Source organism: Castanea sativa, chromosome 10, assembly GCF_040712315.1.
Source record: "Castanea sativa cultivar Marrone di Chiusa Pesio chromosome 10, ASM4071231v1".
In the NCBI taxonomy this organism is placed as follows: Eukaryota; Viridiplantae; Streptophyta; class Magnoliopsida; order Fagales; family Fagaceae; genus Castanea; species Castanea sativa.
The window spans coordinates 29,654,400-29,678,546 of record NC_134022.1 but is presented as its reverse complement, the minus strand read 5'-3'; the positions used below and the strand labels follow the sequence as shown (position 1 = coordinate 29,678,546).

Sequence of the window (24,147 nt, the reverse complement as noted above, 5' to 3'; positions counted from 1 at the left end):
CATTGGTGGTGTTATGCTGTAAATGCTTCATTTTTTTGAGTGTTTGTATTTTTGGTCCCAGGTTCTATTACAACATATTTTTAGTAAGTAATAGAATGATTGGTTAATTGTTAATGAAGTTTTAGAGATCTAGTTAAAATCTCATTGTATTGTGACTTAATCTTGGTGAGCAAGAAAAGTATTTAATGCCCTGCTATAATAACTGGCAGAGGAATATCTGGTCTGATTGTGGCAGACAGTAGCTGGGTATTAGAGATATCATGAATATTCTATATATTTGGAGATTAAAGAGAGCTAATCAGATTAGGCCATATGTTTGAATTGGATTTTAGCTGAAAGTAATAATGTAGTTTATGTAAAATAATATAATGAAATTTCTAAATTTGTATAGAAGCAGCTGGAGATTGAATGAATAGTTATTTGTTCAGCATTCAGATGGCTGGAGATATTGTGTGTTTGTCATATGATGAATATTAATTTTTAGGAAAAGAATAACGGAGAGTTTTATCATCTTAAGTGCTATGTGATAAGAGATACTTACCATATGTTACCTACTACACACGGATTTGTTAGAGTTTAGGGAGTTGGAGAAGACACGCCAAACAACATGTTTCTTTTATCAACTTTAAACCGTTGAAGTTTAAATGAATATTCCTCTTGGCCCTCCAAACCACGACTTCCAAGGTTTCCCTAAAGAGTCTCATGAGCTTAGATCACAAGCTGAAGATGAGATGACGTACCTTGGGTTTTGTTGTCATTTTTGCTTAAATATGAGCTTTTGTTGAAGAAGCCGCTTGTCATGAGTGTAAGAGAGGTAATATGGGCCATGAGTTTTAAGCTCGATCCATATGTTGATGTTAATAATGTCATGGGGTTATGATCCCAATTGATGAAGAGGAAATATGGACCATGAATCCGCCTTTTAAAATAAGGATCTTGTGGGCCATGTGAACCCAATCCATGAAATATAAGTTTATTTTGGGTTTTAAAGAGATTTACCCAAAAAATTAATAATATATTGATGTGGCGTGGGTTACCAATGAAGTAGTGTCATGTTTAGCGAAAAAAGAGTCTTCAACTACTTTTTTTACCTACCTGTTCCACCCTTTTATTTTATTTAAAGCACTTCATTATTTACAGTAGAGTCCGTGTAAAGTTTCGTGGTGGCAATTACTCAATGTAATGTCAAATAGAAATTTAGGAATGCATGGAAGGAGTGAATAATTTGGTTATATAGAAAGAAGTGATTAATGTGTAATATAGATATATGATCACATGCAATAGGATAAGCAATATAGTTTCTTTTAGGACACACAGATGGTGGGTTCATTGATGCTCTTTTGTAGTGATACTTTAGGTTAAGTAATATGTTTGAATTTATTGAGAGAGTGTAATTAATGAGTAATTCTTAGGTACTTTCAGAGTATAAAGAATGATACTCCCTCCTCTCACATTTATGGTGGGGTCTGCTCATTAAATTCATGGTGGAGTCCACTATAAATGTGAGAGGGGGAGCACCATTTCACTATACTTCAGGACTACTTAAGAATTTTCCGTAATTAAGTGTGGTTAGCAATTAATTTGTTTATATAATAAAAAAAAGATGGTGGGCTCATTAACAAGGTATTATAAATTAGAGATTCTAAATTTAAAAAAAAAACGTAACATATTAGGAAATGAGATTAGGTGCAATTGCTTATACAAATTGCACTATGCAATTCACCATCATCCTCTCACAATATATATATATATATATATATTTTAATTTTTAGTTTTTTTTTAGTTTTTTTTTTTACTTTTACTCATTTTTTATATTCAATGGTTAAGAGAAGTCTCGTCTTAATTTACCCCAAGAGAAGCTCTGTCTCAGTCTCAGATATAGCAGCCAGGGACCGGGCCCAGGCCCACAAGTTTGCAACCCACGCATTCCACAAACCCCAAAGAAAAACCCCACGTCCACAGTCCATACCTTTTCTCGCTTCTGCTTCTTCTACACAGTCACAGTTGACACCTTCTTCCTTCTTATACAGTTGGACAGGTAAAACCCTTAATAAATCTATTTCTGGGTTCTTTTCCTTTTACTCTGAATTGGGTTTGTTTCTCCGATTTGATTCCTTTTTTTGTTTTGTTTTTTTTTTGTTTTTTGTTGGCTGCTTGTATTTCACGAAATCAAACAATAAACAAATGGCTATATCTCTAAAAAGTTGTAAACTTTTGTTGCTGTTGTAGTTGTAGTTGTTGTGACTATTGGTGTTTTGAAATATGGAGGAGATGAACACTGGGAATAACTGGAGAGAAGAGCAGAATTTCACATTGGTGGTAAGGAAGCCCTGTTTTGGTCTCCCCACAGCATGCCCTTCATGCCTCCCTCTTTACTTGTATCTCAAATTTGCTCAACTCCCTTTCCATTTGGATTTCAGCTCTATCTACCCGGACTCTGGTAATTCCTCTCTCTCTCTCTTTCTCTCTCTCTCTCTCTCTCTTCATGTTTCTATTGTTATACTTTTGTGAGTTTTGGTGATTAGAGATTCTGGGTGTTGGCTTGGTTGCTTTTTTGTGTTTGAGGCTCACAACTGCTGTGTGTTGTTATTTTGCAATTTTTTGTTGTTTATTTAAAGTATTTAAGAAATAATTCACTGTGTGTACTCTGGGTTCTGTGATTGCTGCCTTGCTGTGTTTATTTCTTAGAGAGACTTTCTCTTACCATTCTTTTACTTTTCAGTCTTCATCAGTGTTTTAAAAGGTGAAAGCATAAGGTGAGGTGCTTTAGGTTGATCTGTTGCAAATCACATTGTTCGTATTCAAATTGCATTCGATTTGAAAATAGATTAAGGATGTGGCTTGACAGTCCTTCATGTTTGACTAAGAAATACCATTCCTGATTACCCTTTTTTTGCATGTACTATTGGTCTATGTCTTAGGGAATCTTAGATGCAGTTAGAGCTTAATTCTCCTCTTATTTACTGTACATCCATGCTCATTTATGCCTTTCGTGTATGTCTTTGTGTAGGTAGAAACGGTATAGCATAACTGTATATGTATATGATCTACATGGTGTAGATGTATTCTGGTACTTAAGAAAGAAAACCATTATGCTTGTACTCATATTTAAGTAAATAGGCATACTAATTGTGGTGTTGTTTGTTGTGTTCTTTGTTAGATCAAATTCCATATATTGAGTCTGGTGATTATGTGGCATATAATAATGAGAATGGTGGAGTTATTGAAAGTTTGAAGAGAGATGGTATTGCTGATTTGGACACTGAGTTCAAGTCAGTCCCAGAATGGATATCAACAAAAGCAATGGTTAGCACCTGGCTAGGAGATGCAATCATGTATGAACTCTGGGTGGGGTCTGATGGTAGTTCTGCTAAGATGATCTATTATCCTGATCTTCCATGGCCAATAGGAAAGGTTCTGTTCTGGAAGCAATCTCAGACTGTAATGCTGCAACTTGGAATAACTAAAGGCAACGCTGAGCAAAAGGAGGAAGAGGTACCCTTTTCTCCTTGATCTTCCTTGTTTTTACTTTGATATGTTCAGACTCTCTATCTCTCTCTCAAATATGCACGTGCACAAATGTTTAAGGAAATTGTATATCCACTACTTACCATTTGTTCTTCACTGGTTTTGACAATTATTCTATGTTTTAAATTATATTTTATTGGAGACAGATTTACAATAGAGCAAAAATTGCATATGAAGCTCTGTCAAATAGGTTAGGGGAACAGGACTTTCTCTTTGAGAACAGGTGACTCTTCTGGCTATCCTGTCTTGGATATTTTATTTCCTTAAACAACAAATTTTTGGAACTTTCTGAGATTTTTTTCCTCACATTAAGTGAACTTAACATGCTGATGTCAATAACTGCACGTGTTATTCCTTTCATGTAGGCCATCAAGTGTGGACGCAATGTTTCTTGCGCATGTGCTTTTAATTCTTCAAGCATTACCTGTGAGTGATCTTACAGATTGTAACGTAGTCATGATCTTGTGAAAGCTGATTGTGGTTATTTTTTTGATTAATAAAGTATATTGATTTTAATTAGCTTTAACTTTGAAGTTTATCTTTGTTGAACATAGCAAGTCTTAATTTCTGTGTTGCTCTTGTATACTCCCCACAAAACTAGATTTTCCCCTCATCCACTTGGCCAAAATTATGATGTTTTCCCTCCCCCAAAATAAAATCAATCGTCATCTGAAGGGGGAAAAAAAAAAAAAAAAACAGAATTGGTGAGTGTCGCTGCTGTCGGAAGGCTTAACACCCCCCCCCCCCCCCCCCGGGGGGGGGCACCAACCAACAGCTTCTGATGTGAGTTTTCCACCAGCTGAAATCAACTGTTAATGTGAAAATTTTAGTAGCCAATGAGCTCTAGCTCAAATAACATCTCCCCTCATTAGTGCATCTCGTGAGAATTTTTTTTTTTTTTTCAATTTTCCTGTTTTAGTTGTTGGATGAGAAATTAATGTCAGAAGTTATTTCGGCGCTTGTGATTTTCTGATGCTTTACGTATTGTAGTGACCATGCGTCAATTGGAGGTTGATCTTGCATGTTGGTAAAAAATGCCTGCTGAGCTTGGTCATTATTAGATTTTGCCATATACTAAATACATTTTTAAGTCTTAGTAGTATCGGAAGTGACGTTAAGCATGCTTCCTGCAATACTATCAGGAAACATCAGTGCTGAGGAACGCACTCTTGGAGCATGGTAATCTTGTAAAGTATGCTGAAAAACATAAGATGGAGCAGATAGAGGCTGGTTCGTCATCTTCTTCTGTCCCACAGTTTCAGTCGGGCCCTTCATCATCAGCTCCAAGAAAGGGTCCTTCAAATTGGAGTAAGATCCTTTAAAATTCCAGACTTGTACTTTTTTCTCTAAAATCTTTATTAATTTTGGTTGGGCAGTTTTAGTGCCTTTACCAATCCAGACTACATTTTTTTTTGTTGGTAACTAAAAATTTTGTTTAGAAAAAAAGGAGTGCAATTCAACTTATAAAAAAAAAGAAAAAAAAGAGAATAAAAAAGAGCAATCCAGAGACTACATTTTTAAAGTTCTAGTGAATCATGCTGGTATTATATTTCAGATACTTAAATAAAGTGAAATCTGTAAATAAAAAAGCTTAATAGGGTATCAGTATCAACACAGCCTTGCTTGTGTCTTGTGGTTTCCCAGAATTTATTGCTGATATTGACAGGAAGATATAGTACATATCCCCCCCCCCCCCTCCCCCCTTCCCCACCCCCACAAAAAAGAAAAAGAAAAAAAGACAGGCAGATCTGATGTGAGTGATTTTTATTTAAATGCTACTTCATTCTTCATGACCTAGCCAAACCTTTATTTTTTTTAAATTTGGATAATGGCTGCCTGGGTGCTACAATAAAAAGGGGTACAATATAAACCTTGAATGACACTTTGTTTGTTTGATCTGCTTTGTAAAAGGTTATGCCACTGTGTGTGTATATATACATACATACATACATACATACATATATATATATATATGTATGTATGTATGTATGTATGTATGTATGTATAAAATTCAAAATAGTTAAATCACAGAGAATCACATCATGTTCATACAATGAACACAAAGTGCTTATAAAAATTACAAAAAATCTAAGAGAATTGCGAAACTCAAAAATAGGGATGTTACTGTCAGAGGCATCACCCACTAAACTCCAAACATGTTAATACTTCACACTCTACAAACATAAGTAACATCACAATGAAGCAATAATCGATCCACTATTTTCCTGCTACACTAACACAACCAGTACCAGCCTACTAAAGATAAGCCCTTCTTGATAAAGATATCAATAGTAAGAATTTTACCCAAGCTACTGTCCACAAAGAGAAAGACTCCCTCTTTGGAGCCTTGACACACCATATGCTCAGAAGAGGAAAAGGATTGCCAGTAGTGCCACATATAGTCTTGTAGTAAGAAAAAAAATCAATCTTTTTTTTAATAAGTAAGAACAAACATCAAACTTGCAACGCCCCTTTAATCACCATTTCATTTTATCAGCCCCCTCCCACTAGGCACCTAAGAGTAGATATGATTTAAAAAGGAATTCACATATTGCAACTCCCAATCATGAAATTCCCTGTGAAATCATCCAACCCATAATTCAACAAACCAAAGAGCTTACCTATTGGCCAAGCAGGCAAACAGATCAAGGTACAAATCCTTCAGAGAAGGTGGCCACTCCCCTTATCATGCCAAAACCTTACATGAACACCATCACCTACCTCAAAAGTCACATGTTGGAAAAAAGAGTCCCAACATGCTCTAACACTCTACCAAAGGCTACATCCATGTGATCCTCTACCAGCTTTTGTACACCATCTGATGCCATAGATGTATATTTTTGTGCCCAAAATGCCATAGCCATTTCCCCTGCATAGCTTGATTAAAGTTCCCAATCTTCTTTACCCCAAGCCACTCACCTCAATAGGAGAGCACACCTTGTCCACGCCACCAAAGAGTATTTGAACTCCTCTAAGGTGCCCTACAATAAATTCCTTTGAATCTTTTCCAACCTCTCAGATACAGATTTTGGGACAGTTAATAAGGAGGGGTAATAAGTTGGAAGGCTAGAAAGCGTACTCTTCAGCAATGTGAGCCTACCTTCCTTAGACAAATATAGTCTCTTACAACCAAATAATCTCCATTTCCATCTTTTCCAAAATAGGATTCTGTGCAGAGATAGCCTTGAAGGTGTCCCCAAAGGCATTCCCAAATAACTCATTTACACTGCCAATTCTACAATGTAAGATATCCTGCCAGTTCATTTTAACAGTAGAGTCACTTTCTTATGACCATTCCATAATAGCATTATGTGTACTAGTAGAATCATAGACCTTCCTTCTGTGCAAACAAAGGAGTATAATTTAAGACAAGGTTCTCCTTGTAGGTCTCTTTGGAATTGAAAGTTTCAGTTTATGCATTTTTTGTTTGTGTTCATGTCAGAAATAGAAACTTTATTGTGTATGTGAATGAACAGAGGCATGGCTAATTGAACATTTTTGTTGTTTTTCGTTTTATGTGAGGTATCAATATAGTTGAAATTTTCTAACCTTGAATAAATTGTATTGCTGTGTTTCACCACTAGTACACAAATGATTTATGCTTTGTCAGTTTTATGCATTTCTATCATGTGGGATTCCTGTCTCTGCCGTATTGGTACCTTTGCTTATCATTTCTTTCTACATACAATTTGGATCAATCATAGGTTCAAAGCCCAAAAGCAAATCCAAGAGGGAAAAAACAAAGGAGGAGAAAACTCTTAGAAAAAGGGCCAAATATTTTGTGGCAGCACAGCTCGTTTCAGTTCTACTTTTTCTCACTTTCATGAATAGATCTGATGATGAAGTGGAGCTTGATGACGATGATGGCTATGGTTATGATGACTGAAAGGCATTCACTCATCTTCATGCTGAGTTTTAAATACCTACATTTTCCCCTTAATTAGTAGCCAAGGTTAGCTAGTTGATAAGGATGACTTTTGCCCTTGTAATTTTCAATGGAAATTTTGGAAAATAAGTGTCCATACAACTCAAAGTTATGATTTATTTGAATAGATGAGCTGTATTTTTTTGCGGTTTCAAAAGAAATATTCTATTGTTCATGACATTTGATTTTTTAAACGATGCTTACATTTTGTATTTTAATTTGCTATAATTTACTTGTACCTTTCCCAGAAAAATAATGGATCTGTATTTACATTTTTGTTAATTTGGATTGGTAAAGGGGATGTATAGCCCCTTAGATTCTCAGAATCCTATGCAAGCAGATATCCTCTTCAGTTGCAAATGATAGAAGCACCTCATATCCCATGCAATTCTTCTAAACCTACAAACCAGAATTATTATATGCTGCCTCGATTTAATTATATCAACTATCAAATGCTTTACAGATTCCAGGAGGAAAAGGAAAAATAATGTTCACAACCTAGAGGTCTGCCAAAATTTGACCCAAAATCTTAAACCTGTTTGAACTTGAACTTTATTCTTTAACACTTTTGCTGAAAAAAATTTATTTTGTATTTGTGAATTAGTAACTATATCCCATCTGTAGAGAGGGAAAATTCTCGACCTATCACAAGCTGACGCATTATACTACCAAGTCCACAAAATACAGCCAATTACAAGGCGCCACGTATTGCTGCTAGGTTTTGCCATCACTATTCGGATTCCAATAGAAATTTGCCAAGTGTCATTGAAATAAAGGCATGAAACTGCATCAGCATGTGTAAGCGATGACACAAGCAGCCCTGCACGTGTAAGCGATGACACAAGCAGCCTTGCACGTGTAAGCGATGACATAAGCGGACCAATCAAGCTGTGACAAGTGTCACCAATCAGACTCCGCCACGTGTCGCTCACCTATCCCTAAACTCCTATAAATAGAAGCCTTCCTAAGACATTTAGGAGAACACACAGAGAGGGAAGGACACAGAATAGAGAGAAGGAAGAAGATATCTTGAGTTCAGAAACCCAGAAGCTCTGCCAGGATCAAACCTCAAAGCCTCCAAGAAATTCAAGAACTTCAACCTCGAATATAAACAACATTCGAAGCAAAGTCATCCAAATTACTCGTCCAAATCTCAAAGTTCACTGGAATCAAGCTCAAAAGCCTCTAGAAACCTCAACAAACCATAAATCAATGAAGCTCTACGGAATTAAGCCTCTAAAGCACCGAAGAATTTCCACCACAAACCTTCAAACACGAAGAACACACGAAGAACACGAAGAACACACGAAGAACACGAAGAACAAAGAATTTCTAACAAGCTCATAGCCAGAGATTCATTGTAATTCCTTTTCAAAGATCTTCGATCCATTCCTCAGCCAAATTGAAAAATATCTTATGTTCAAATCAAAATCACATTACCACAATTCCAATCAATAAATCTTTCAAGGAGATCGAATCAGAGGATCACTCTTTTGTAATTACAGAGAATTGTACCACACATTTATCAATACAAATTCGTATTTGTGAAACTATTTTACTTGTTTAATTTATTTCGAACTAATAAATTTAGTCGTCTACAAATTCTGGCACGCCCAGTGGGACCTCTCTGCCTCTCATCTCATTCTCCTTCAAAGAAAAAAAATCTTAATCATCTTGCTACCAACTTCAATGGCCTCTAGCAAGAACATTCAAGCTTCAACAATAGCTACTTCAATTAAACTTGGTGCGGCTACCACCAACAGTTGCATTGAAGCAATCAATTGTAGCCAACCTAAAGCTCACAATCAACTTCAATCTCAATCAACTAAGGAAGCCAAGGTCCAGACAATCATCTCCTTAGATCCTCTTAAAAGAAACAAGGTCATCAACAAGGAAATCTCCACCTTGGAACACCACAAGTATGGGGGCAAATCCCCTTCTTCCTTCACAAGAAGTTGGTCGCACGATTTCTCTCTCATCAAAGGGAACCCAAAAGATGAGATTTCACGTGCTCACTTCAATTCACTTCCTTCTCCATCATCTGTGGAAGTTGTGTCAGTCATGATGACTAACACCTCTACCATGGAAGAAAAGATGGCTGAAATGGAACAAAGGGTCGTCCTTCTCACAAAAGCACTTGAAGATAAGGACCTCCAAATTGCAACTTTAATGAACAAGCTCGAAGTACAAGATCTTGGTGAATCAAGCCATGGTCATAAATTCACATCTGTGAAGGATGATGAAGGGAAAGAAATTGAAAACACTCCTCGACAAGAACAATCCACCTCAATGGCCTCAATATCTGTCCAACAACTGCAGGACATGATAACGAACACCATACGAGCACAATATGGAGGTTCTTCCACACATTCTCTCATGTATTCAAAACCTTATACAAAACGCATTGACAGTATGAGAATGCCAAATGGGTACCAACCCCCTAAGTTCTTGCAATTTGATGGAAAGGGAAACCCTAAGCAACACATTGCTCACTTTGTAGAAACTTGCGAGAACGCAGGGACTCAAGGGGGCCTCTTTGTAAAGCAGTTCGTTCGTTCACTAAAAGGGAATGCCTTTGATTGGTATACAGACTTAGAACCCGAGTCAATCGATAGTTGGGAACAACTTGAAAGGGAGTTCCTCAACCGGTTCTACAGCACACGTCGTACGGTAAGCATGATGGAGCTTACCAATACTAAGCAGTGGAAAGACGAGCCCGTTGTTGACCATATCAATCGATGGCATTCTTTGAGTCTAGATTGTAAGGATAGACTTTTTGAAATATCTGCTGTAGAAATGTGCATCCAAGACATGCACTGGGGACTTCTGTACATCCTGCAAGGGATAAAGCCCCGAACATTTGAAGAATTGGCAACTCGTGCGCATGACATGGAATTGAGTATCTCTTGCCACGAAAATATGAAACCTCCCGTACCTGAGGAAAGCAGAAAGGAAGTAAAGATGAATGACAGGAATGCAAAAGGCAATCTCAAAGACCCAATAACTGTTAACACTACCATAATTAAGGTTTCAAGGAGAGAAGCAAAGACAAATGAAAAACAACTTGAAGGATGGCAAAAGAACGAAGTGCGTCGTTTGACCTTTAAGGAACGTGAGCAAAAAGCATATCCGTTCCCCGATGAAGATGTGCCAAACATCTTAGAACAACTATTGCAATTGAAGCTGGTTGAATTGCCAGAATGCAAGCGACCAGAAGACATAGGGAAAGTTGATAACCCTAACTACTGCAAATATCATCGCATCATTGGCCACCCAATTCAAAAATGTTTCGTCTTCAAAGAACAAATCATGAAGCTAGCCAAAGAAAACAAGATTGATCTAGACCTTGATGAAGTTGTTGGGTCAAACTATGTGACCGTTGCTTGTGATGTACTGCCAACTCTCAAGCAGGGGGCAAACACCAATAAGGCTTACAAATTGATTGACAATGATGGCGTAAGGATCGGCCCCATCAATGGGAAGTTCCTCAAACATTTCTCTGCTTGAAAATCGAGAATTGCTCCTCGGTAAGAGCTTAAACTACCCACTGCAGCACTACAAGGGTACCTGATGTTTTCCCATTACCTTTGAAAGTGCACAAATAAGGAGAAATTAATCCCACTCTATGTCACCATTTGTGAGTGTGGCGTAGTGGTTGGATGCCCATGTCACCCTTGAGGCCAAGGTCTCAGGTTCGATTAGAGGTGATACCCACTATTGCACAATTGGTACCCATGAAATGCTGTGGGGTGTAGGGCGAGGATTACACACGTGAGCCTTCCCTCTTTGTAAAAAAAAAAAAAAAAAAAAAAAAAAAAAAAACAAAAGAAATCATCAAAAACAAAACAAAAGAAAAAAAAAATCATCAAAAACAAAGCAAAAGAAAAACAAAAAAAAAAAAAATCATCAAAAAAAAAAAATTTTGGTTGAACTACGTAAATGACTTGATCCCTCTCCAGGGTACGTAGGCAACTTAGTACTTTTCACTAAGTTCAGTCACATAAAAAGAAGAAGGACTGGCAGTCTAGCTTGAAGAGTTTGTCCAAAGGTTGTCAACATGCTTTCAAGAACCCTTTGATTGGCAAGGCGTCGCTTAAGATCAATCAATTGCTCACTATATGATGTTCAAAGATCATTATTGTAGAAAGTGATAGCTGCAAAGAATTGGTGCTACTTAGCTTTCCTTGAAATAATGATAACTTGATTCTCGGTTGTGGAGTAAAATAAAATCTTCAACCTCTGTTGCAAGGAATGGAGTCTGCATGGCATTGCTCATCTTTTGTGGACATATTCCCACGTCTCTGAAGTATACTTTGCATCACTTATCTCCTGGGGGCATCTTTTTTGTACCTTTCAAGTCTAGGCTATATTGTCTCTCTTCTAGGATGTGCCACTTCACAACTCTGAAATTTGAACCATATCATCTCCCTTCTGAGTGGTGTTGTTTCACATCATGTCTCTAAAATCTGGACAACGTCACCTTCCTCCAACATCTGAAGTTGATGTTGCATTATCTCTCCTCTAAGGGCATGTTCGTGCAATGTCAAAATCATGGCGGCATTCTTCTCACATCTTCAAGGTTTTATTGGCATCTCTTTGCATCCTCAAAGTCTTGATGGGAGCTTCTTGAAACTTCAAGCTTCATTATAAAGGCCAATATTAGTGCAGCTTCTGTGCAAATGGAGTGTTGACACGACTTCATGGCAAAGATGAATGTTGGCATAGCTTCTGTGCAAATGAAGTGTTGACGTAGCTTCATGGCAAAGATGAATGTTGGCATAGCTTCTGTGCAAATGGAGTGTTGACACGACTTCATGGCAAAGATGAATGTTGGCATAGCTTCTGTGCAAATGAAGTGTTGACGTAGCTTCATGGCAAAAATGAATGTTGGCATGGCTTCTGTGCAAATGGAGTGTTGACACGACTGCATGACAAAAATGGATGTCGGCACGACTTCAATATAGATGAACTATTGGCCCAGCTTCGATGCAAATGAAGTGTTGACATAGCTTCATGGCAAAGATGAATGTTGGCATAGCTTCTGTGCAAATGGAGTGTTGACACGACTTCATGGCAAAGATGAATGTTGGCATAGCTTCTGTGCAAATGAAGTGTTGACGTAGCCTCATGGTAAAAATGAATGTTGGCATGGCTTCTGTGCAAATGGAGTGTTGACACAACTGCATGACAAAAATGGATGTCAGCACGACTTCAATATAGATGAACTATTGGCCCAGCTTCGATGTAAATGAAGTGTTGACGTAGCTTCATGGCAAAGATGAATGTTGGCATGACTTTTGTGCAAATGAAGTGTTGACGTAGCTTCATAGCAAAGATGAATGTTGGCATGACTTCTGTGCAAATAAAGTGTTGACGTAGCTTCATGGCAAAGATGAATGTTGGCATAGCTTTTGTGCAAATGAAGTGTTGACGTAGCTTTATGGGCGATAGCATTATTGTCTAGCTGAATATCCTTATGGAAACGTCGTTGCAAAGACGAATATCACTAAAAGATTGTTGATGCAAGAAAAGAATGTAACAACATGAAGGCATACGTTCTTGCAACGTTGCTATCAATGAAATACAAAGTCACCAAATGAAGGCAAACACTTCTATGAGAACGTCAGCGTGAAGTTTGATGTCAAAACCCAAAGATCAAGGAAACTGAGCTGCAAAACAAAAACAAGCAACAACAAAAAAAATGTCAGAAGAAAATCTCATTGCATGGCTAAACAAAGGATAAAAGAAAAAGAAAAAGAAAGAAAGAAAAAAAAAATCTTAAAAGCTGGAGAAGAAGACTGAAGGCTAAGAATGCCCAAATGAACGAAGCCAATCTCACCTCTTATATAGAGAATTTCTGCTAAACTAGCAGACAAAAAAAAATGAAGAAAGTCAGCAAAAATGGTTCTACCAACCGACCAATGAAAAAAACTTATATTCACATTTCAGAAATGTGAAAACAATTGGAATTCAAAGTCAGATTTTGCAAACTCAAATGCACTTAAAATCAGAGAAGTCTGTGCTGAATTTTGAAATCAAAGAGCATCTTCAGCCATAGAGACAGAAGATAATGCAAGTCTGAATTCATGGCAAGTCACGTGGCAAGTCTGAATTTTTACATCCTGTCAGGGCGGCTTCCACAAAATTGGACCAAAATGCCATAAGATTCAACAAAGACCCACGACTTTCTCAGCCGAATTTGTGAAAATTCAGACCTTATTTCACAAAATCGACCTCACAGGAGTCTTCTACAACCTTCGATCCACCAAATCTGAAAATTTCAGGCCCAGATACCAGGCCACGCGCCGCCACACATGGCCACAAATTCTCAGTGACTCGCGGGTTTCTCATTCAAATCTGTGCCAATCTGAGAACAATTTTACAAAACTGATACCACCATTAGAGCTATTGGCCTTCGATCTACAAAACCTGAAATTTTTAGGCCCAAACGATGAGCCACGCGCCGCCACAAGCTAGCGATGACCACTGGTGTAGTCCATCAAAACTGTGCAAATCTGTGCACAATTTCACAAAACCGACCATATAGCAGTCTTCTACGGCCTTATAACTAGAAAGTGTGAAAATTTCAAGCCCAAAAGATGAGCCACGCGCCGCCAGAAAGTCCGGAAATCCCAGGGTCAGTTGCACGCGCTTCCACGCGCCGCTGGATGATTTCACGCGCTCCCACGCGCCGGCGCTCTCTCACGCGCTTGCACGCGCCATGCGTGACACGCGTTCCTCGTCGATGACGTCACGGATGACGTCATCCTCCTGGCCCGGTTCAATATGCTTAGACCCGGTTCGACCCGGAAAATCCGACCTGGATCCGGACCGCCTGGAAAAAAAAAAAAAAAAAAAAAACTTTGACAAATTAAGACTTTGACTTTGACCAAAAAGTCAAAATTTTCAAAACGGACGTGTCCCACTCAATTTTTCGCGTACTTTCCAATTTTGGGGTCTGTTTCTTCAATCGAGGCTCGAAAATTACACAACAGTCCAATTTCTAAAAAAAATTGACTTTTGCACAAATTTTGACCAAAAGTCAAAATTTTTAAGATTGACCTGTCTTGCTCAATTTTTCGCGTACTTTTCAATTTTGGGGTCTATTTATTCATTTGAGAATCCAAAATTGCTCAAATAGTGTGAGTATACAATTATTGGCTTTGGTGTAAACTTTGACCGAAGATCAAGATATTCAAGCAAAACTTGTCCTATCAGGTTTTCGCAAAGATTTTGATTTTGAAATCCGGGTATTTGTTTTGGACTTAAAAACTACACCCGCTTCTCCAAAGTACTAGCGGTGTCCAAAATTTAAGCTCTCAAGATCATAATTTGAGATCCATCCATTTGGTCTGGATTCCCTCAAAATTATCCTCCAGACTTGATCAAGGCTCCCCTTTCAAAAATAGACGAACTCTCACAAGTATGTCTCGAAATTGAAATTACATTGGGTCACTGCTTCAACCTATTATTTTCGTCGGTGCCTACCAGTCTCCAACCTAACGTTCCCATTCGGCGCCTACCATTCTCATCCACCACCGTTCCCATTCGGCGTCTACCATTCTCATCCACCGTTCCTACCGAGAAGTCTCATCCGCCATTCTTAACTACCCAGCTACCATTCTTCATCTCTTCGCTATAAATAGAAGGGCCGAATCCGCTAAATTCATCAAGAAAAAAAAAAACACATACACTGAGTCATGAAATGAAGATTTGCTTCTTTCAAATTTTCAAATCCTCCTTCTCACAGCCAGTTCTCACTATGGCCTCGTCATGCTCAATACCTAGCAACCAAGATCGCTTCATGATCAGTTTGAAATCAACCCCTTCATGGTTCAGTAGTAACCCTTCTCACAACATCATCACTGTTTTAGGATTCAAACAAATTTTGTTTCCTCACATAATGACCACGTTTGTTCATAGAGTTACTCATAACAAGGTCTGCATCGACCTCCCATGCCTCCGTGGAATTGGTTGGCCAGGAAATCCAAGTCCAGTTGAGACACCTGTTCCTAAAAACAGGACTTCCGTAGTCTCTCTTCAACTGTTTGGTCTCCCAATAGAAGCGGTGGTTCGGAACAAACAGCAACTTGGCTGGTTTCTAAAACCAGGATCACAAGTTAGCTCCATCTTTCATTTGTTATGCTTTCCCAATAAAGTTGCATCAATTGAAGATGGTAAGAAGTGTTGGGGTATCCTACAAATTGTCTCCCATCCAACACTTGTGATGACCTCCCGGGTACCAGCTTATCAGAAATTAGCCTTTGGTGTCGGTGAATGGTCACCAAAGCCTCATCCTATGTTTCCACCATCATGGGGTCCAAAGGTCATCATTGCTGGTACCACAAAACACACTTTCTGGAATTACTCCAACTTAAGATCAGCTTGAAGAATTTCAGAAAATATACTTCTGAAATTACTTCAACTTAATGTCTGTCAGTATGGTCCAGTCACACATGCGCATTCAATGACTTGCCGTCGGACTTCATTCAGCATGCAGCCAGTCCCACATCTGAAGGTGTACTTCCCAGAGGCATCTACGCCAGAGAGTCCCCAACATGCAGGGTCAGGGCCATGGTGTCGTATGTCTCACCCATCCACTTGGCTTCATCACCATCTTTTTCACCATCAACAACAACATGCCCAAAATAATCTTCTGAAATTACCTCAACTTAACCTAAGTGATGTGATAACGCAAGCACATTCAACCACACTCCCACATGTTCTCTCTGTGATCCGAAGTATACCCTTCAGATATAACTTCACCAGAAGTCCTTAAAAAGAAGAGGCTAGCTCCAGAGCTCTGCATGCTGTACCCAGCCAACATCCTCACCTCTTCTCTATCTTCAACACCCTGTGATCGCCACCAACGATCCAAAATACTCTTCTGAAATTACTTTGACTTAACCTTTGCTCAGAAAGCTCGGTCACACGAGCACATTCAAATACTGGCAGACCCCTTCACAGTCTCATCAAAACCTTTCATATGGGTGGGTCTACTCTTCTGCAATTACTTCATCCTGTTAAAAGCTCCACCACCTTCAACTATTTCACTAGAAGAGTCAAGTATAAAAAGATCCATTTTCTTTCAAGACTCATTCATTCACCACACTCCAAAACTGTGTGCATGAACGAGTCTCGAGGGGGCATTTGTAGAGAGGGAAAATTCTCGACCTATCACAAGCTGACGCATCATACTACCAAGTCCACAAAATACAGCCAATTACAAGGCGCCACGTATTGCTGCTAGGTTTTGCCATCACTATTCGGATTCCAATAGAAATTCGCCAAGTGTCATTGAAATAAAGGCATGAAACTGCATCAGCATGTGTAAGCGATGACACAAGCAGCCCTGCACGTGTAAGCGATGACATAAGCAGCCTTGCATGTGTAAGCGATGACATAAGCAGACCAATCAAGCTGTGACAAGTGTCACCAATCAGACTCCGCCACGTGTTGCTCACCTACCCCTAAACTCCTATAAATAGAAGCCTTCCTAAGACATTTAGGAGAACACACAGAGAGGGAAGGACACAGAACAGAGAGAAGGAAGAAGATATCTTGAGTTCAAAAACCCAGAAGCTCTGCCAGGATCAAACCTCAAAGCCTCCAAGAAATTCAAGAACTTCAACCTCGAATACAAACAACATTCGAAGCAAAGTCATCCAAATTACTCGTCCAAATCTCAAAGTTCACTGGAATCAAGCTCAAAAGCCTCTAGAAACCTCAACAAACCATAAATCAACGAAGCTCTACGGAATCAAGCCTCTAAAGCACCGAAGAACTTCCACCACAAACCTTCAAACATGAAGAACACACGAAGAACACGAAGAACAAAGAATTTCTAACAAGCTCATAGCCAGAGATTCATTGTAATTCCTTTTCAAAGATCTTCGATCCATTCCTCAGCCAAATTGAAGAATATCTTATGTTCAAATCAAAATCACATTACCACAATTCCAATCAATAAATCTTTCAAGGAGATCGAATCAGAGGATCACTCTTTTGTAATTACAAAGAATTGTACCACACATTTATCAATACAAATTCGTATTTGTGAAACTATTTTACTTGTTTAATTTATTTCGAATTAAGAAATTTAGTCGTCTACACCATCTCCAGAGAAATCTCAATTGTTTTAAAATCAAAAAGGGTGCGCAGGGAAAAGAGGCCAATCATAAAACGAAAACATGCCTAGTATGGGATTAATAATATGTTCACAAGATGGGTTAAAAATCAAGTGTTGTCATAATCTTAAAAGAAATTAGTTTGGTTATAGAAGATATAAGAAGAAGATGTAATCCAATAGTGGATTTATTAAAATTCATTTTTAATAAAAAGATATTGAGTAAAGTTGTAGCTTAAGGCTACAACCAATTTTGTTGTTAAACTTTGTCCTAATTTTTATGACGATCTTCCCCTTCTGGGTATAAATTGTTGAAGTTATTTAATTTGAATGGTTTAAGTTATTTTTAGTTAAGTGAAAGATTATCTACAAATTGCGATATAAATATATATATATATATATATATATATATATTTTTTTTTTTGGGTGCATATTGGATAATATTGTATGACGCATGAAATGTCTCGTATGATGTATGGAATTGGAAGCAAAAAGATGAGTATTGTATGAATGTATCGGAGATGCTCATACATTATTGTATGAAAAGAATAAGGGATTAATTAGGGTAGGAAAAGTCGTGAATGCATTGTTTGAAAAGAACAAGGGATTAATTAGGGTAGGAAAAGTCATGAATGGGTCAAGCGCAATACCGTGTTGCAAGTTATCAGTTAAAAAATTATAATAATTTTAAGACATACTTTTTCTTCACCACTGTAAAAATGACTTTTTGTGATTTGAACCTATAAAGTTTATTAATTAAAACTTAAAAAGTGTTCCAAAGTTACATCATTGTGGTTGGTTTATATAGTCAATTTGAACCTATGCCTCATAGATTCTCCAAAAAAAATCTGAAACATAGAAGGCAAACACTGAAACAATATTCATGAATTGGTTCATGTTGGATTCTTCCCATTCTCCATATCCAAACCTACCAATATTATTAGTAGCATTTCACATTTGAATTATGGAGTAATTTCATCTTTACTTATTTGCTTATATGATCTACTTTTTAAAAATTTTTATATAAGCGTAGAATAATCAAATTGGAGTCAACGTTACAAAATTAATTTGTGATAGGCTGGTAGCAATTGGTCAGTGTAATGTCAAAAAGAAATTTAGGAGTGCATTGAAAGATTGGATTTTTTTTTTGAGAAGGAGTATTGGATAATTTAGTTACGTCAAAAGAAGTGATTAATGTGTGATGTGGATTATAATATGATCATGCAACTCGTAAACGTTATGGACAAAGTTTTGCTCCAAACACGTTGAAACATTTTGACAAAAAAAACTACTTGATAGACAACTATTCCATGAAATAAAAGCAACTCGACAAAATTTCATAGACAGCAAAACTATTCGGAGATTACCCAAATGTGAGTTTTTCTTCTTATTCTTTCTATTCCTTTAGTTTCTTGGTGAGACACTGCCCTTCCCTTTTTTCCCCTATAAATTAAATGTTGCCTTTCATTTAGTTTCTTAATTGCTTTTGTTTTATTGTAGCTGTTCTTTTATTTTTCTTGATGAGTCTTTCTTGGTGTTTTCTTGTGTTGACAGAATTGTGGTAATCTTTAATTGTGATTGATATAATAATAATAATAATAGTCCTAGTACTTGGTTGGAGTTCAAAATTCATAATTTAATGGGTGAAACACGTTATTGGACGAATCGACTTGTTTTTGTTTTAATATAAGAGAATTGGGAAACCGTACTTTTGTCCTCATTGTGAGCTGGGGTGCAAGCATTTCAGCTTCCTCTTTGTAAGACTATTGCTGACGTTCATATCACAAAATTTTCCTCCTTTAAGGGTGGCAATTACCTGAATACAAAGAAAAAAACAAATTGACTTACTATATAGCCCCAAAGCAGGAAGGTTCATATTGGTTAGGCAAGTTAACAACCTCACTCATACATGGTCTTGAATCTGGCCTAGTGGTTATTAAAGCAGAGTGACTGCAAATTATTAAAAAAAAAAAAATCAAGAAAGAGGATAAAGAAATTGAATTATATACAAATATTTTGTCATTATGATTTTTTTTAATGATTGACTTAAGTATTTAATTCATACCTTTTTAATTTTTCAGGTTTGTTAGTATGTATTTATCATGACTTACTAAGCCTCTTTTAGCTTTGGGTAGTTTTGGTCTAGAGCATTTTCATCATACATAGGATAGAAGTTTGAATATATGATTGCATATCTCATATGATATGCTATATGTTCTTTCTTCTTATCACGATTCCTGCTTCTTTGAAAGATCAAGCTTCGACTATCTAATTACATAGATGTAAGTTAAATGGCAATGCGTTTTTGGCTTGTAATCTACACCAACTGGATAACATTTCCACTCTATGAATTGTACGTGGTTTAATATCACAATCTTAATGTCAAGCATCAGTGTCAGAATAGATATCATATTGAAAACCCTATTTGATAATGTTGCACTGAATATTTGTTGCTGCACACCCAACTTTCTTTCACAGTAAAAGAACAATGGCAACTCAATCTGGTGGTTTGATTCAGGATGAGAATTTGAACTCCTTTGTTCTGTAAATGTTATTGTTTATTGTTGTTTTTACTGTAATTATTTTGTGTCTTATTATAGTTTCAATATTCAACTTTCATACTTATAGTTTCTAGAAAGAAAACTGCATCAGTGGGCAGTCAAAGAGAACTAGCTGACCTTTCAAATTCAGCAAAACCCTCAACATGCCTGGCATTGAAGAACCATTCCAATAAGTTGGTTGCTGTTGATGGAGAGCATAATGTGTGTAAATTAACATCTCCTTCTGGAGGAAAGATCGAAGCCCTCATTGAGTTTCCAAACTCTGGGAAACCCTCTACACTTAAGGCATCAAAGAAGAACCATACAGACAAGTTGAGCATCAACAATAGAGAGATTGATATCTCTAAGCCGATATCTTTTGTCCAAGGGTAGGTCAATGTTATTGAACCCACTATAAGCCAGTCAACAAAGAGCCATCAGTTTATTGCTTAAAATAAAGTAAATGGCAGGAAAGCACTAACGAACATTTTAAATATAGAAACTCTATATCTACATCAGGCTTCAAAGACTAATCATTATTCCAAGAAGGTTGGCTTTGTTGAAGATGAAAATTTCCCGCACAATCATAAAGGGTGCATCCAATAGAAAACAAGGGCAGCTGACATGGAATTCTTTGTGAGGAAACTTGGATTGGATGATGGTAATAATCTATATCCTTTTTCATGTTGCTCATTTAATGCCACGCCTAACATTCTTTTCTATGCTTGTATTTGATTACTAATTGTGCTCCCTTTTTTCAATGCAATTGTTGTTAGAGAGTGTGCTTTTAGATCAGAGCCAAGGAAAGGTGGGTTTGCATTTCTGTCCCTATTTTCCCACAATGTGTTCCTTTTTCAATTTCTTAAGCTGGTATACATATGGATCACTGATTTTGTATTTTCAGGTTGCGAGTCCCCTTTGGAATTGGGTAACTGTGGAGATGGCTGAGCTGCCAAATGAAGTTCAAACTCCTTTTTAATGGACATCTGAGCTGCTGGATATTGATCCTTCTTCACAGCAATGCAGGATGTTTAAGTCTCCAAAAAAAATTGCATTGATGGACACACCTGCATTTTCCTCAGGTTTGAATAACCAACACTTGGCTGCAGGCTTGTAGTATTTTGATCAAATGTGATAGTTAAAGTTGTGTAATTCGTTTTTCTCTTTCTCGTTTTTAAAAAGAATGACCAGTGATGTAATTATGATTTACAACTCCTTTACTGATTGATTTCATTCATACTTTCTAGATTATGAACTCATGTTGCAGCTCATATCATAGGCTCAGTGGCTAGCTACTGAACTCCTTTAGCTTTCAACTAACTGCCATAGGTTTATCATGCTTGTTTATGTGTTCTGACCTGCCTAAGGTTTTTTAGCTTCTGTCTCAATGAAAGAACGTTGCTCATTTTGGTGGAAAAATATTTAATATTATGGAAATTCTTGCTGCAAATAAGTAAATTAAATCTGAATTCTAGCTACCTAAAGTTAACAAGCTTTGTAAGTGAACAAGGGCAAGAAAGAATCTTGCATAGATATAGAATTATGTAAATATGTTGTACTTAAAGGTTGATTTTTTGTCTGTTGCAGTCCCTGATAATACGTCTCTTACTACATAATCTCCTAGGACTAGATCATAGTGTCTTCTTTCACAAGGATCTAGTGAAAAGCCCTCTATGATTGTTTCTTGTTAGAGTAACAGTGGTACATACTGAAGAATAAAAGTAGTTGCTTGTAGATAACAAAAAAATGGCAATTAACCCCAGGTCAGCACAATTAGTTGGTGATCACGATTCACACCTCATTAAGTGTGGAGGATTTTGAACCTCCCCTCTTCCCTTGGGACCAAGACTCATTAAAATAAAATAAAATAAAATAAAACCAGCAAGATAGAGAAGAGAGTCAAAGTCTATTTTCAATCAATCCCAACTCCCAAGGGGTTGGATTTACCAGGGAAGTAGTCAAGTGTTTGAAAAACTTTGAGCGCACATTAGCAGAGAAAAAAAATGCATATAGTATATCTTGCCAAGATTTATGGTTGGAAAGTAATGGTAAGAAAACAGGTGTTACAACTAAGCCAAAACCAAGTGGTGTTCAGTCCATTAATAAAAGGAATAATATATAAGATAACAGTTAAATGTAAGGCCTAATTGTAAAATTGGGTTAAAGGAGCTATCAAGATGGGTAAATCTAAGAAGGAATTTACTCAAAATCTGTATGCGATTCCAAGAAACTTAAGAAAGATGAGTTTGGAACCACACACTACAACTTATTTGAGGTTTACATATAGTAAAAACAAAAGCCTACTTTTTTTTTATTTTATTTAAATAACACAACCACTTTGGATAAGGAACACTAGTCACTAATCAGCCAGTAATCACAAGTTTATGTGGGAATTTTATTTCACAAAACTTGTACCAATATAAACGTATCATCTTGTGCCCCAGCCTTGTCAGTTTGAAGAGTGCCTACATATTATATGAATTACTGAAGTTTGAAAGTATGAATTAATGGGAAAAAAAAAGAAGAAGAAGAAGAAGAAGAAGAAGGAAAAGTAACATTTTGTTCATGTATGATGAGGATACATATAATTGGTGATTATCTGGGGAGTCGGGTAATAGCAAAGAATTTGATAGGGAACAAAATTTGATTTTGGAGGGTACATACACCACAAGAATTTTGAGAGATTAGCAGCATTCATCGTTTTGAAAGTGTAGTACGAAACCATTTTAGTTCAATAACAATGTGATGCATAATTATATTTTCTCAATGGCAAAGCAAGTCACATCATTATATTTCCCTTTTTAACTTCTTTGCATGTGCAACATACTATTTAGTATTCTTTTTCTTCATTTTTTAAACTCTTTTTTCTCTCTCTCTTAATCCATTTGGCACGTCCTTGTTTTCTATGATGTAAAGGTAAATATATAATAAATCCACACATCAATGCCCCATTTATCTTAAGGTCTATATTATGTAAGAGCAGTGGGCACCAACTCTTGTCCCATTGAAAATTGAAGATGTGGTCTATAAGGGGCAGTGGTTTTCACGACCAAAAAATGGGCGGCTTAGTGCTTTGTTGAAAACCACCCTCTTTTCAATTAAATATAGAAAGAAAGACACATGTAGAGGAAGTGTAAAGGAAGAGCTTGGTTATTAAAATTCTAGTAGTTCGAAGAGTTCATTGGATAGGATATGTGCCCCACAGACAAACCATTTTGCAGACATAATAACACTACTTTGCCTCACACAAGTTACTAGCACTAACATCTCCTTTACCTTAAATTCTGTTTGGTATTCAATTTCACAATTGGCTGTAACTACACTACTGCCTTTAACTATAAACACTTGTCACAAACTGAAGTTATTAAGAGACCCCCCTTGAGTGTCTTCTTTGGATTCTCCTTCTAGAGTGGCTCAAAAGTTAAAATTATACAAGCACTAACTTATATCTGATTTACCTCTAGTTGCGTTTGGTATTGAAATTGGTAGCATTCACACTGCGGCGTGCACTAGCGTGTCACCATCTTGAAGTTGTTAAGACTTGAAAGAGACCCCATTTGCAAAATACCTTTGGAAAGGAAAGAGTTAATGAGTAACTTTGTGGATTCTTTCCACGCTGAAGGAATTTTTTCTGCTTGAGAGATCTAGAGCTACTCTAGCATTTGACCACTTGTGGGACAATTTACATTTTACTTTTTGCTTAACACAAATTGCACTTGATTATGAATACAAAGTTAAGAGAAAGAAAACTAGAAAAGGAAAAGCCACTCTCCCAGCAAGACGAAAGATTCACTTAAGCTGTCAACCAAGCCATAAAGAATATGCTTAAGAGTAGGACTGCTCATTATTGTTCATATAAAATCAAGCTTATGAAAGGCAAAACACGCACGCACGCGCGTTTGTGAACAAATAGGCAAAGCAAACCAGAAAACATTAGCATGACATGGACCTCACTCCTAATTCCAAGTAGTGGAGACAAGAACAATAAAATACTGAATGCAGTAAAGGATTGAGTGCGCAAATCACAA

The 24,147-nt window shown here is 37.1% G+C and overlaps 1 protein-coding gene and 1 long non-coding RNA gene across 2 annotated transcripts; both read left to right on the top strand.

Moving 5' to 3' along the window:
• The first annotated feature begins 1,921 nt into the window (after positions 1-1,921).
• On the top strand, positions 1,922-7,706 carry LOC142612537 (mitochondrial outer membrane import complex protein METAXIN). The gene is made up of 7 exons (XM_075784615.1): positions 1,922-2,038; positions 2,230-2,440; positions 3,161-3,495; positions 3,675-3,751; positions 3,894-3,954; positions 4,671-4,836; positions 7,233-7,706. Exons 2-7 carry the CDS (start codon positions 2,263-2,265, stop codon positions 7,412-7,414), a joined length of 999 nt encoding a protein of 332 aa, XP_075640730.1. The 5' UTR covers positions 1,922-2,038; positions 2,230-2,262; the 3' UTR covers positions 7,415-7,706.
• A 12,036-nt stretch (positions 7,707-19,742) lies between these two features.
• On the top strand, positions 19,743-21,303 carry LOC142611811 (uncharacterized). The gene is made up of 4 exons (XR_012840129.1): positions 19,743-20,508; positions 20,619-20,780; positions 20,896-20,927; positions 21,024-21,303. It is a non-coding gene; the product is annotated as an uncharacterized LOC142611811 (long non-coding RNA).
• Positions 21,304-24,147: the final 2,844 nt, after the last annotated feature.

Coding starts and splice junctions, on each gene's coding strand:
- LOC142612537 (XM_075784615.1), top strand. CDS start 2,263: ATGGAGGAGATGAACACTGGGAATAACTGGAGAGAAGAGCAGAATTTC. Junction 2,441..3,160: donor CTCTATCTACCCGGACTCTG/GTAATTCCTCTC, acceptor GTTCTTTGTTAG/ATCAAATTCCATATATTGAG. Junction 4,837..7,232: donor AAAGGGTCCTTCAAATTGGA/GTAAGATCCTTT, acceptor GATCAATCATAG/GTTCAAAGCCCAAAAGCAAA.